The sequence below is a fragment of the Sycon ciliatum genome, chromosome 9, assembly GCF_964019385.1.
Source record: "Sycon ciliatum chromosome 9, ocSycCili1.1, whole genome shotgun sequence".
Lineage (NCBI taxonomy): Eukaryota > Metazoa > Porifera > Calcarea > Leucosolenida > Sycettidae > Sycon > Sycon ciliatum.
Genome location: NC_088651.1, coordinates 24,547,688 through 24,560,554, shown reverse-complemented (window position 1 = coordinate 24,560,554; position 12,867 = coordinate 24,547,688). Strand labels below are relative to the sequence as shown.

At 45.3% G+C, this 12,867-nt stretch overlaps 1 protein-coding gene across 1 annotated transcript in view; it reads right to left on the bottom strand.

The window, feature by feature from the left end:
- Positions 1 to 3,915: 3,915 nt before the first annotated feature.
- LOC135824380 (uncharacterized) overlaps positions 3,916 to 12,867 on the bottom strand; it is a 33,343-nt gene continuing 24,391 nt past the window's right edge. Inside the window, exons 11-15 of the mRNA XM_065337112.1 lie at positions 11,522 to 11,634; positions 10,815 to 10,925; positions 9,415 to 9,642; positions 7,256 to 7,472; positions 3,916 to 6,613 (exon numbers count right to left, since the gene is read on the bottom strand). Of these exons, the coding sequence (XP_065193184.1) occupies positions 4,558 to 6,613; positions 7,256 to 7,472; positions 9,415 to 9,642; positions 10,815 to 10,925; positions 11,522 to 11,634 (2,725 nt within the window). The 3' untranslated portion in view covers positions 3,916 to 4,557. The remainder of the gene's footprint in view (positions 6,614 to 7,255; positions 7,473 to 9,414; positions 9,643 to 10,814; positions 10,926 to 11,521; positions 11,635 to 12,867) is intronic.

Sequence of the window (12,867 nt, the reverse complement as noted above, 5' to 3'; positions counted from 1 at the left end):
GGAAGTGCTACTGAGGTTGCGTTTGTTCGGTGCCACGTGACAATATCGAGAAAACATTATCACTGTACAACTCACGACAATTGGTACGGGCTGACAGATGTTGCTTGATTGACGAAGTGCGATTCTTAGCTCCGTTGGGTGTTGTCTCCTTCAATGTCCCGTCATCTCGCCTCTTCGTGGCATCACCACTATCCGTCTCTTCGCGTTTCCGCGGCCTTCCACGTTTCTTGACACTAACCGTTGGGTGCGCGATGCCCAGTGTTCTTTCAGCTACGTCTCCTCCATTGCGGATTTCTACTGAGCTTCTTACTCCCACTTGTCTGGTGTCCGATATTGAGGTTAGTTTTCGCGGTCTACCACGTTTTCGAATATTGACTGTTGTTGTCACTTCCGTTGTCGTTGTACGTTCGTCCTCCCCAGTCCGTATTTTTATTTGGCTTCGCGTCACCCTTCCCGACGCCGACAGATGCTTTGTCAATTTCGGTGGTTTACGTGTCGGTCTTTCACCATCTTTCATGCTGTTCTCAGCTCGCCCGTGTCCTACACACGCAGAGGAGTACGGGCATGCAGTCACATCTTCACGGGAAGAGGAAGATCCACTGATGGACTGGACAGCACATTTTGGAGGAAGACCACGGCGAGGACGACAATCGCGCGCATCAAGTGCCGTTAAGGTGTGTTCCGCTTGATGCTTTCTTTCTCTTCTTTGTTCATTTTTCAGTTGCAAGTTTAGTGTTAGTACACACATTCGTTATTGCTCTCGCTTTCATTGTTAAAATTCACACTTGTAATTTTCACTGCTGTTGTTCTTAGTGTTATTTCTCTAACTTAGATTTTCTATAATAGTTCAATTTGGTTTTCAGTGTCCTTGAGTACAACGAAGATTCCTGATGAGTGTTGTACGAAAACTTGTTTGAATCCCTTTTTTTCTCTACACAAGTTCTTCACATTTTCATCGTTTTATTGCACATTGTCTCCAAAGTTTTACATCACATGAATACAGTGTACACAAATGTCGATCCGGCTTGTATTACTGATTGCGGTTATCAAATAATAATAATAAGAAGAAGAATAAGAATTTTAATATGGCAATAAGTAGGACGAGCTGAAGCGACATGTGGACTACTTTATTAACAATGTAAGCGATGGAGACGATGCAAGAAACAATCTAAAGGGTAAATAAAATACATGTAAGAAGAAAAAGGGCAATGGAAAAAAAGATGATTCGAACAAGTTTTCGTACAACACTCTTCAGGAATCACCGTTGTACTAAAGAACAAAATGAGAACAAAGGAAATAATATAGCAATCAAGGTAGGGTGACACGATACAATGACAGCACTGGAATATCGAGGTGCGATTTCTCACAAAAGTGTGTAGAACACAAGGGTATACAAGTAAGAACTAAGCGTGACAAGTGTGTATCAGCAACAAAAACAAAAAAAGTGAGAACGAATGATAATAATAACAATAATAAACAAGAAGGTGACAAAACACATTTAGGCACAAGTGGCAACAACGTTGCCACACTACACAAAAGAACATTATTTGAACAATTTTAGGGTAATAACACTATCTTTCTGGACACACAAATTCGGCTTATGAATGCGCTGACAAACAGCTTCCAAAACTTGTAACTGCACAAGATAACCATGACGAGCACGGCACAAAACAGAAAAACAGGAATCAGAATAAGTACGACAACAGTCAGTACTAGAAACCAAATGATTGTATACTGAAGACTTATTACGAGACGGACGCACACAATCTCGACTCACGCGCACACCCTCACACTCACTCTCACCCTCACTGTCCGAATCAGAACCTGCTCCGTCATCCACAGCGGTTCGACTCTCCTCCTCACTTGCATCGTCCTGCGTTTCACCTTCACCACCCACGCCAACCGTGAATGCCGTTGCCTAAGAATAAGAATGCAATGAATATAACTAAATGCGCACTCATATCACAACCATGGGGACGAATCATGTATTCCAGAACGTTTTCTTGTCACAATTATCAATGGAATTCGTGACTAAAGAGAATGATGAAACTACAATAGGATTTATACACTTGCAGTGGAACAGCGAGGATACAAGCATAGTAAGAAAAATAGCACAAACCTAGGAACAATTTGCACAGGTAATAAACTATAGGTGAGGTGAGAAATGATAGGAAATTCAGCAAGTGCAGTGTGACAATGGACATGCATGTGTAAGTGTGTGTGAGTGCGAATTTACTGGAATAGCGTATTTACTGGAATAGCGTAATTTCCTATCATTTCTCACCTCACCTATAGTTTATTACCTGTGCAAATTGTTCCTAGGTTTGTGCTATTTTTCTTACTATGCTTGTATCCTCGCTGTTCCACTGCAAGTGTATAAATCCTATTGTAGTTTCATCATTCTCTTTAGTCACGAATTCCATTGATAATTGTGACAAGAAAACGTTCTGGAATACATGATTCGTCCCCATGGTTGTGATATGAGTGCGCATTTAGTTATATTCATTGCATTATTAAGATTATTGTCTCCACGTCGCCTTTTTAAATAATAATAAGGTTCGATTAAAATACTAAGAACTATCCTTAACATGTAGATGCACCTCTGCTGCGTTTGCATGTTCAATAGCTAAGAGACTTGAATGACGACTGATAAAGACTGATATTTCCTTTGTTACTCCCTTCATTGGTTGATGTATTTTGCCTGTCGCTGCAAATTCTTTATAATTGTTTTGATGTTGGAGTTCGGATTGAGTTTCTTTCCTTTCTTCCTCTTCCTTCAACTATTTCTTGTCCCTTTGGTTTTTAGGTTTTATTTTATTTGTTTATTTTTTTCACTTTCTTTTTGCTGTCCCACCCATGGAAATATTTCCCGGTGGGTCTGGATTATCGCCTTCGAAAGAAGTGAATAAAGGAGACAAAATAATATCTGCAAAGCAGCAAGGAAACCCAACGAACTTCAAGCTGTCCGAGTACATTGCTAGTTGCCACCCAGCAGTTTTGTGTCACAGTGTACGATAGACAGCTGTGCTCTCACACTTACATGTCCAGTATTTACTATCTTCCTAGCATTGCTGCCGTTGGTGGTGTTGTTTTTGTTGTCGTCGTCGTCCTTGTTGTCGTCATCGTCGTCGTCGTTGTCGTCGTTTTTGTTCTTGTTGTCGGAACAGTTTACACTGCAACTGCCAAGTTGTGACCTTTTCATAGTTTCACCTTTGTTACCGTCGCACATGAACAGTCTGTATATGTACATTTGACCTCCCCCCCCCCCTCCCCCCCCCCCCCCCAGAAAACCCACGGCAATATTAATTTTATGCACTTATTTATTATTTATATATTTATTACAGCATCTCATAGCACAGTGAGAACACCGGCCAATACAAAGAGAGAGGGTGTGGTGTTAGCCAACCACGGCAAGGAAGGGAGAAGCTGAACATTGTACATCTACTAGTATCGGGTATGTGCATGCCTCCCCGGCAATTCCGTATTTGTTCAGGACCACCCCCCCCACCCCACCCCACCCCCACCCCCACCCCTGAGAATACTGTAAAGGCTTGGCAAAATTATACATAATTATTATTGTCATGTCACTCATGTTATTGCCTTTGTGTAGAACGTGTCTGGGGCATGCCGACTGTGCTGCTAACTTACGTTATGGGACATCATGTTTGTACCCCATACCACTGTAGCATGCGTAGACACACACACACACTCACACACACACACACACACACACACACACACACACACACACACACACACACACACACACACACACACACACACACACACACACACCTTTGGAAAGCCAATCGCCGAACACACACACACACACACACACACACACACACAAACACACACACACACATGGACACACTCACGATAAGCTGTGAATTTCAGGACTAAAAACAGGAATGAAGTGAAATAGCTTTGCTATACCCTCTCCACTCAATAAAAGAATTGCTTTTCGAAAGACAATAAAACTATTATTGTATTACCACTAATGTTACAAATGTTTTCAAACTATTATATTATCGAGTAGATGGTTGTACATAGCGACAAGTATAGACGTTAGCTATTGGAATTCAGTTAAGCATTAAATTATTGTGATGATTCTCCACAAGGAAGCAGCGGTTAGTGATTGAAGCACATTACGATCCAACTATCTTGCACGGAACGCTTTTGAATGGAAGGCGTGCTTGCAGATACACAGACAGTCTGAGTGTGTACGTGCGATATCGCGACAAAAGACAATGGGTATGGGGGGCGAGTGCTTTCCGACTCGGTGGTCTTGCTGAAGTAAATGGCAATTAATTATTGAGCATCCACCATAATATGCATGAATGTGCACAGGAAAGATGATTAAAAGGGTTCACTAAAACAAGCCAGATCAATCAGACCGTGGGTCTTAATGCTAGGACATTATGTTAGCTATGATTATAACGGAGAAGCAGCAAGTTTACTAGAGAATAATTATTTTACGACCAATTATACCACAATAAATTATTTTACGATAAATTTTTCCAACATAGATTATTTCACCATTAGGTGAGTAAATGATTAACACCGATGTGAGTTTGGTCCATTTGCATCCGTGCCTTCAGTACCCTGGAGCTGAGCCTTTTCACACAGCACGGATTTGCTTCTGGCGGCTAGCATCTGCTTCCTGAGGTAGGGTGCCAGAGGCTCGTACTCCTTGTCCCCCAGCTCAGTCACCTCGACGGTGTGTGTGATATGGTCCGTATGCACCCGGCCGAGCGATGCTCTCATCATGCTGCCTTGTGCGCCACTCGTCTCCGCAGTGTAGTCTTCGGCAAAGCAGCTAGCATCATCCGTCCACACGGCACTGAGTGTAGCAGAGCGAACGTCAGCGACGGACCTCCCGGCGCTGCGTGCTGGCAGTCTGTTGCCGTCTGCACACGTTATTTCAGATGTGGCTTGCGAGACGTCACCAATTTCGATATCAAAGTCGATCTTCTCGCCATTGGAGATGCGCTGGACTTGGGGAACTGCTTTTCCTGGCGTTCCGGTCGTCACTCTTGAACTAGCACCAGCGCCAGGTTTGCTTATGTTTCCACCATCTGCATATTCATCCTCATCAACAGCATGCGCATCTGCCAGCATCATTGACTGAGCCTTTTTGGTTTCTCGGCTGGTGCCCAGGGCAGTGTTTGCCTGCACTGTCTGCATGTGTCGGATATCAGTTTTCTGAGGCATAGGGAAGAGATCCGAACCTTGCGATTCAGCAGTGCCCATGCGAACAGGTTCTACTAGTGCTGCCTCCCCACACGCTCCACCTCCTGGCTGTCCACCATCTCCTTCATAGGCAGCTGATCCAGTACCCATGGGCTCTACAGCAACCGCCTGATATGTAGGTTCGGACGCGCGCGTGGCGGACCTCTGGTTAGGGAATGCTGCATTGTCGCGACTCGCAACTTCCAAATCTCTCCCTGTTATATACCCCCCTGATTCGGCTCCTGATGCTTGTAGGGCGACCGCCTGATACATGGGTTCAGGACCACGTTTGCCGGCACTCAGGGTAGAGAATGCTGCATTGCCACGCCCCGCCACCTCCGGCTGTCCTCCTGCTTCGTAGCTAGCTATGTCAGCGCCCGTCGCGTGTATAGCAAGTGCCTGATATGTGGGTTCAGGAACGCGTTTGGTGGCGCTCAGGTTAGATCCGGATGAAATGAATGCACTCCCCTCCGCATGCGGGTCTCCATCCATTACGTTCTCGCCCGACAGCGCAGAATTGAGAAAGGCGCTGCGCGTGGCTTCAGGAGCGTGTCTGCCGGCAAATAAGGTCGCAGCAGATGCAATGAATGCAGCATCACCTTCTCCATGCAGATCCCCATCCATTCCATTCCCGCCGGAAAGGGCAGAATTGCCAAAAGCGCTCGGCATAGTCAAATCGTGACCATCCGCTGTGCTCGACAATATTGTAGTGTTCGAAACGGATCCTGGAATGTGATTATGCACCGACACTACAGGTGTGAGTATGCCGCCGCGGTGCACATTATCGTACATGTACGAACTCTGTTGATTCCGGCCTAGAAAGGTCTTTGCAATGGCGTGAGTGTATTCCGTGTTATGCAAGTTTTCAGTGGACATGCTATGGGGCACTGCATACGCACCGTGCTCCTTATCTGCATGCTCCTGACGACTGCCAAGCTGCGAACAGAGATAGCCACCCTGATCCGAATGCGACAGTGAGTCGTAGAGATGCTGGCTGTATTCATCCGCATTGCTGCTCAAGCTGTACTCGTTGTCGGTGGACATGCTTCCGCCGATAGCCCTGCCAATGGCTCTGGAATACGTCGACTGGTCATCGGCACTTGTGCCGTCGTCGAGAATAAACGAGCTAGGGCCCGAGCCATTGTTGACTTCCGAGAACATAGAGCAGAGAACTTCTTCGCCTGGACCCCATCTGATGGACGTTGTCGACATACATGAAGGCGACATGCAACCGTCCTCCCTCGAGTCCACACTGGCGACACCGCTCTTGGGGAATTTAGCCAGCATGTACGCTCCATTAATCCTGCCCCAATCCATGCCCACGTCGTAATCTATTTCGGCAGGGTAGTCTGATTGCGCTCCACCCTCCTGCTGTCGTGTGCTGGACAGAACACAAGAGAGACAGGCACAATGGAATTCAGGAGATAGACCGAATTACACATACAAGTACTCTCTTTTTAAATGCACTCATTTATTCACTCATGGTAAAAAAAAGGAGAAAGACGAAACATTACGAGTTAGGACTAACAGTCCACAAACGTAACATTTTGTCCGTCTCCCTTTTACAATAATTACATTGGCTCACCATCCGAGTTCAAATTTATTCACTCATTCATTGATTTGACGCATGTGCACAGGGAAACACACACACTGCAAGATGGCATTGAGACACGCACTGACTGTGGATACGTCAGAGAAGCATCAAATTAGGAAGATATCAGTGTGCCCTGTCATGGTTGCAAGCCCCCCCCCCCCCCCCATCCCACCACCACCCATAATACTCCTGTCAATTGAAGAGAGAAAGAACACTGGAAGAAATTTGAACGTGCTGCTGGTATTGCTCTTATCTACTTTTCTCATTTCTCCTGCTGGCAGTCATACCGTGGTAATCAAACTCACACTATGCATGCACATAGCATGCCACTCACTCACACCACATATCCGTGCATAAATCCACACCCACCAGCCTTCTCTGCGCGGACAGCAGCCATAGCAAGAAGAGAGGAAAAAAAGACTTGCCTACCTCGTTCCGTTTTCTTTCATCATGGTCAGGGTGCCATGCTTCTTTCGCTTGTCCTTCTTGGTCATGAAGAACATGATTCCCATCACAGCCAGGAGCATGCAGATAATGGCACAGATCAGTAAGATAATGAAGCCTGTACTGAGGCCAGACTTTTTAGAATTGACACGCACTGGAGGTGTACTGGACGCATTCACTGCTGCCGAGGAATTTGTGGGTTCTGCACACAACAAAAAACACACGCATTCCGATACAGAAAAATGTTCGCATTTGCTCAATTCCAATATAGGCTAGGTGATAGCATCATGGGTTCAGCTGCTTGAGCAAAGTCGTGGCAGCACAGCACCGCACTAGTCACCCACCCTGTGTATTTAGCGCCCATGAGCGGTTCCACTAATACAACGTATCGTAATTTACGGAGTATAAGCCACGCTGGATTATAAGCTGCACCCCCCCCCTCCCCCTTTCTGCCACGAAATACAGTAAAAATGAGGCTGTGATACTGACATTCATCGATCCTAATTTAACCCTTTAAGAGCCACAGGAAAATTTCAAAATTCTGCATTTTTTCGTGTTCCTTGAATCATAGCTTCAATTCTACTCACTCAATCCTCACAATCTAGGGCTTCCTGGAAAGGTCTCCGGGAGAGGAAGAGAATGAGGTCAATCATGATAGCCAGCACACCATCTATCCAGCGCTAGATCGCAGCGACAGTACGAAAAATGCCCCAAATGCGCCCAATCGCGTCCCGCTCCAGATATTTCATTTTGCTCGATCGTGGAGTTCCAATTTTTTCGCTGTGTACTCTTGACAATATCAACAGTGAAACCCGTGCAAATTCGAGTAAACCAGCGTGACGAAAAGTCTCAAAATTCTCAATACTAAAGTCGCACTGCGCGCTTTTGAAATTGCCGCGATCGCGGCTCAACTTACGAGTGATTTATCTCAGGAACCGTTGCTCGCAGCGCTTCGCGGATTGTTTCTCCCGACAGGTGAGAGTTTTCTCTTCGCCCTGGATATTTCGATCACTGGATTTGAGCGAGATTGGACTGAGTTACGATCTTTTGAAGTTTTGCATTTGAATGCGTCGTTTACGACGCATTCAAGTATGGGGCGGCTCTTAAAGGGTTAAGTTAATTCGAGTTTAGCTCTGCACACCTGATATTTCATATCACTACAGTATTTTCCGGAGTATAAGCCAAGCTGGAGTGTAAGCCGCACTGGAGTATAAGCCGCACTGGAGTGTAAGCCGCACTGGAGTAACTGGAGTAAGGCGCACCCACGCCCCATTTTTCGGCCAGGAAATACACGACGTCTACCCTATTTTTCACCGTTAATTTGATCATCGGAGTATAAGCCGCAAATTGACTGGTCGTGATGGAGGAAGATGCAGCCAACATCATTGACGGGGAAACCGCGTACATGATTGTGATGTGCTCGCTGCTGCGACTGCAACTGACCTGGTATGTTCTGAGGCAGTGAACAAGCAAGAAATCATCATGTATTCTTTTGTCACATAACCACTTGACAAGACCAAAATGCGACAGCACTTGGTCAAGTGTGTCCGTGGTGGGAAATTGCTGCAATTCCCCGGATGTAGTGGCAATGGCATGTAGGATGTTGAGCAATGCTCGCTATCACTGGACATCAGGACTGTTCCCCGAGGGCTGATAAAGCTGCAGCTATTCGTGTAAGTATTTGTACTTCGATGTGGTTTACATCACTCAAGGTCTTGCAAGAAAAGTATTTTCCTGTGAACACCAGGAATGTTTTGCCGAATATTTATGACCAGGCAGAAGAGCCGACAAAAGGCATCTCATTATTGTTAGAACGTATCGCAGCAAGAACAACTACACAAGCGCAGCACATTTTTCCACAAGCATCAGCCATTCTTTTTGTCGTTTTGTCGGCTCTTCTGCCTGGATTTCGTTGACAGATGCGTTAAGCCCATGGATCCTTCCATGAGTGACATGCGAACTGTAACTATATACTATATATATATATGACCAACTCCAAAACTGGTTCGAACTAATCGCTATCAGGTTTGGCCTCTTTCCTCTGTGCTGCGCTAATGAATCCACAAAGGACGAAACAGCATGCTGTCCGCAGATTAAGTCTGTGTTTGTATTAAATAGAACCAAGCTTCTTGATGAGAGTGTACCTGTCAGATTGTGTACGTCCGGTGAGGTCTCATGTGGGTTAGCGGTGATTCCTGCTCCACTCTGGGTAGCTGAGAGCCCCGCTCCCCGTGGCCGAGTGGTGAGGGAGGATCCAGGTACCGTGGGCTTTAGTTCCCTTGTTATGGGCGCGGCGACGGTGGTTTGCGAGCCAGTCTGGCTTGAGGTCGTAGCTTTGTCTCCGTGTCTGGTGACGGGTACAACAGGATGAGCTGCAGGTGATACAAACAAGATCGGAGAAAGCTCAAAATGCCTAGTGACAAGAAGCTGCCAACATGTAGCGTGAACCAGATAAATCTAACATTTTTTTCAACGACCTCTTGAATGCCAAACATGAGATGGAGCTACAGGAAGCATGCACAAACTGAATCGTGGCAGTGGTGGTGAGGGTTAGGGAGCTCCACCGACCTGGTGTCTCGACTTCATGGCCACCTACGCCACATGTACCACATAATTTGGATATAGCAAACCCTTTGGATATAGAAAGGAAAAAGACACTATGGATACGAGTTAAGAGTAACTCTCCATCACTGTAACATGATACTTTACACAGTCTTGTGTCTTTTCCTTTCTACATTTATTTATGGCTCAACATCCGAGTTCCTTTGGATATAATGCGTTTTAGGAGCATCATACTAAACCCCAATGCAATACAGCTGCATTTAATCTTTGGCTACACTAAACATTCCAGTTCAGTCTTTCCACTGTTCACTAACACCGTATCATCAGGGATATGGATTTTGTACGGCAGTGTGTGCCTTGGGATTAACTATGATCATGACATGGCCACAGGGGAGTTACGCTATACTTCAGTACTTTGCAGGATCTTGCAATATTCTATAGCAGTCATTTGACCATGGATGCACAACACAATCTCTTATCGCAATTTGAGCATGAGCAGAGTAGGCTAACACAAGCAAGCAAAAATGTACTTAGATCAACTTGTGTGGGTAGAGAAGGCTAAAGAAAAAGTACTTAGATACACTTGCACCATGTGAAGTTCACCCACTGTCTTAGAGGGTTGAATTTGCCGGAGGCAGATAGCGGAATATATGAACAGGAGAATGAGTGGTTGCTGTTTCGTAACTCTGTGTTTCGAAAACAAACGGAATCGATCATTAGACGAAAATTGATTTTGATCTTACGATCGATTCGGTTTGTGAAACTCAGAGTTACGAAACAGCAACCGCTCATTCTTCTGTTCGTATAGATACACTTGTATGTGAAGGGTAGGCTAACAAAAAAAGTTCTCAGTTACACTTGCAGACGTAGGAGACGGTACCAGAAAAGTACTTAGATGCACATGTATGAATATGGCAGGGTAACCAAAAAAGTACTTAGATACACTTGTATGCGTAGGGTAGGAAAACAAAAAAGTACTCACGGACACAGTGGTGGTCCAGTACAGAACCTGTGCATCTCTCATTGGCCGAGCATGGTGTGTCGGCTGCGGGGATACTGGAACATGGGCCATGGCAGAATTCCGTCGTCAGATCTGCATGCAGAAAACCCATGCACAGTGACTTTAGCCACCAGTAACCCAGCATAATGGAACTTCAACAGGCAAGAACGGGGTGGTTTTTCCCTAGACATTTTATACTATGACAACATCAGGTGAGATGGTTTTTGCAAAGTTGCGGTACAACGACTCACTTCTCGCCAATTTACAACTCGCTGGCAATAAACGTGTAATGCATTGCGTCCAAAACATTTTCCGCTGACTGACCACTATGACATCATTCGCATCTCGGTATCCCAGATATCACCATAAGTACGCGTATCATGGCGTGTCCACTAAACCGAGTGGCTGGGGAGTGTTGTATATGACCGTGACTCATGGCTTGTGGGGCAATACCATACTGATGCACACTTTCTGTATTGATTTCCACTGCAAATAAAGTATACAACAACAGCACTGAGGTTCAGGCTTGTGACGAGTTAGCCGCAGTTCACTCTTTCAACCTAGCCTGGTGGTAATGTTGCAGAGAGAAATGACAGACATTTGAACAGTGTTGGGGATTTTTTTCCAGTGGCTGGTAGTTGGTTTGAGCGCCTGTCAATGGCACATCTCTATTTCTTCTCGAAACTTACTGTTATCCAAGAAATGCTGCACGTGCTTGTCAAGCACAATTGTGTTTGCAGATCCATGGATCTTGATCGAACACAAATGGTGGTTCAAGGGGAAGGGATTTCCCCTAAGATAGCTGTATACAAATGGCATAGACAAAGAACACAACATGCACAATCTAGTTCAGCTACTGCCGTATTCAATATGTTAGCACAATATTATTTTTTAAGAACTCAGATGGCGAGCCAAGGAAATTGTACCATGGAAATCGTGGGCACAGGTTATGCGATCATGCACGTCTGACTGTTCAAAATCTGGTTTAGTTGGTGGACTCGATCGCATAACTTGTGCCCACAATTTCCATGTTACACATATTATTTTTGTGGTTAATCCTAGCTTAAAGATGAGATCCAGGTGTGTGTTCACTATCATATTCCGAATAGTGTAGAACGGGTCATTTTAGCGACTATTAATTTTAGCGTTTTCCCATTGTCAACCGGCTAGCGACGTTTTATTTGAGCGATTTGCAGCGATTATACTCACGAATCATCAGTGCACTACCACTCGTACTAATGTCTCAACGGATTAGCTACTTGAAACTTTAGCGAAAATGAGTTGACCGCTAAATTCGCTAGGGTTTTTACGTCGCTACAATAACCCGTTCTTCAGTAAATATTATAGCAAGAAAGAAGTTGTGGAGTTCAGAAAATATTCAAGCAGCTGTTTGTTTCTTGCTTTTTACATACACTTGGCCGACTACCATTGTGAGTGCCTGCCAGATAAACAGGCGCGTGCACCGTATGAGTTTTTTGGTGTCTGGAAACCACCTTTTTTCGGGCAATCTTGCCAAAAGAAAAGCGTGTAGTACTGGATTGGTTATCGATCCTGCAAACGCATCGATCGACGGGCAGTTTACCATGGTTTACAGTACAGTGACTATGTCCTTATTTCGAAGTGAGAGAGAGTTGCTTTGCCTGCAGTTCGAAATACATTATTCTCTTTTTCTTCAGTGGAGAGTAGCCACGGAGGGATCAATCTCTAGCTCTGGTTCGCTCCTGGATTGGCGATGACGTTCAAGAAATCCGTTTTGTCTCGAAATTTGAGTCAAGCACGCGCGATACAAGTCAGTTCAAGGATATGATTGACGATATCTCCTTCCAAACCGTTGACTCAAATCAAGATCGCCACAGCCTTTCGTTCTCGCTCATGTGCGCAGCAGAGATGTTCGTCAAAAACGTTGTCGACTGGAAGACGTAAAAATGTGCGTCTATGATCCACTTGCGCTGCTTCAGAACGAAGCGCTGCTCCGGCCGCGACTCAAGGACGCGGGGCTTCGCTTTTCTTCCGCGAGCTTCCATCGAAGCAAGGT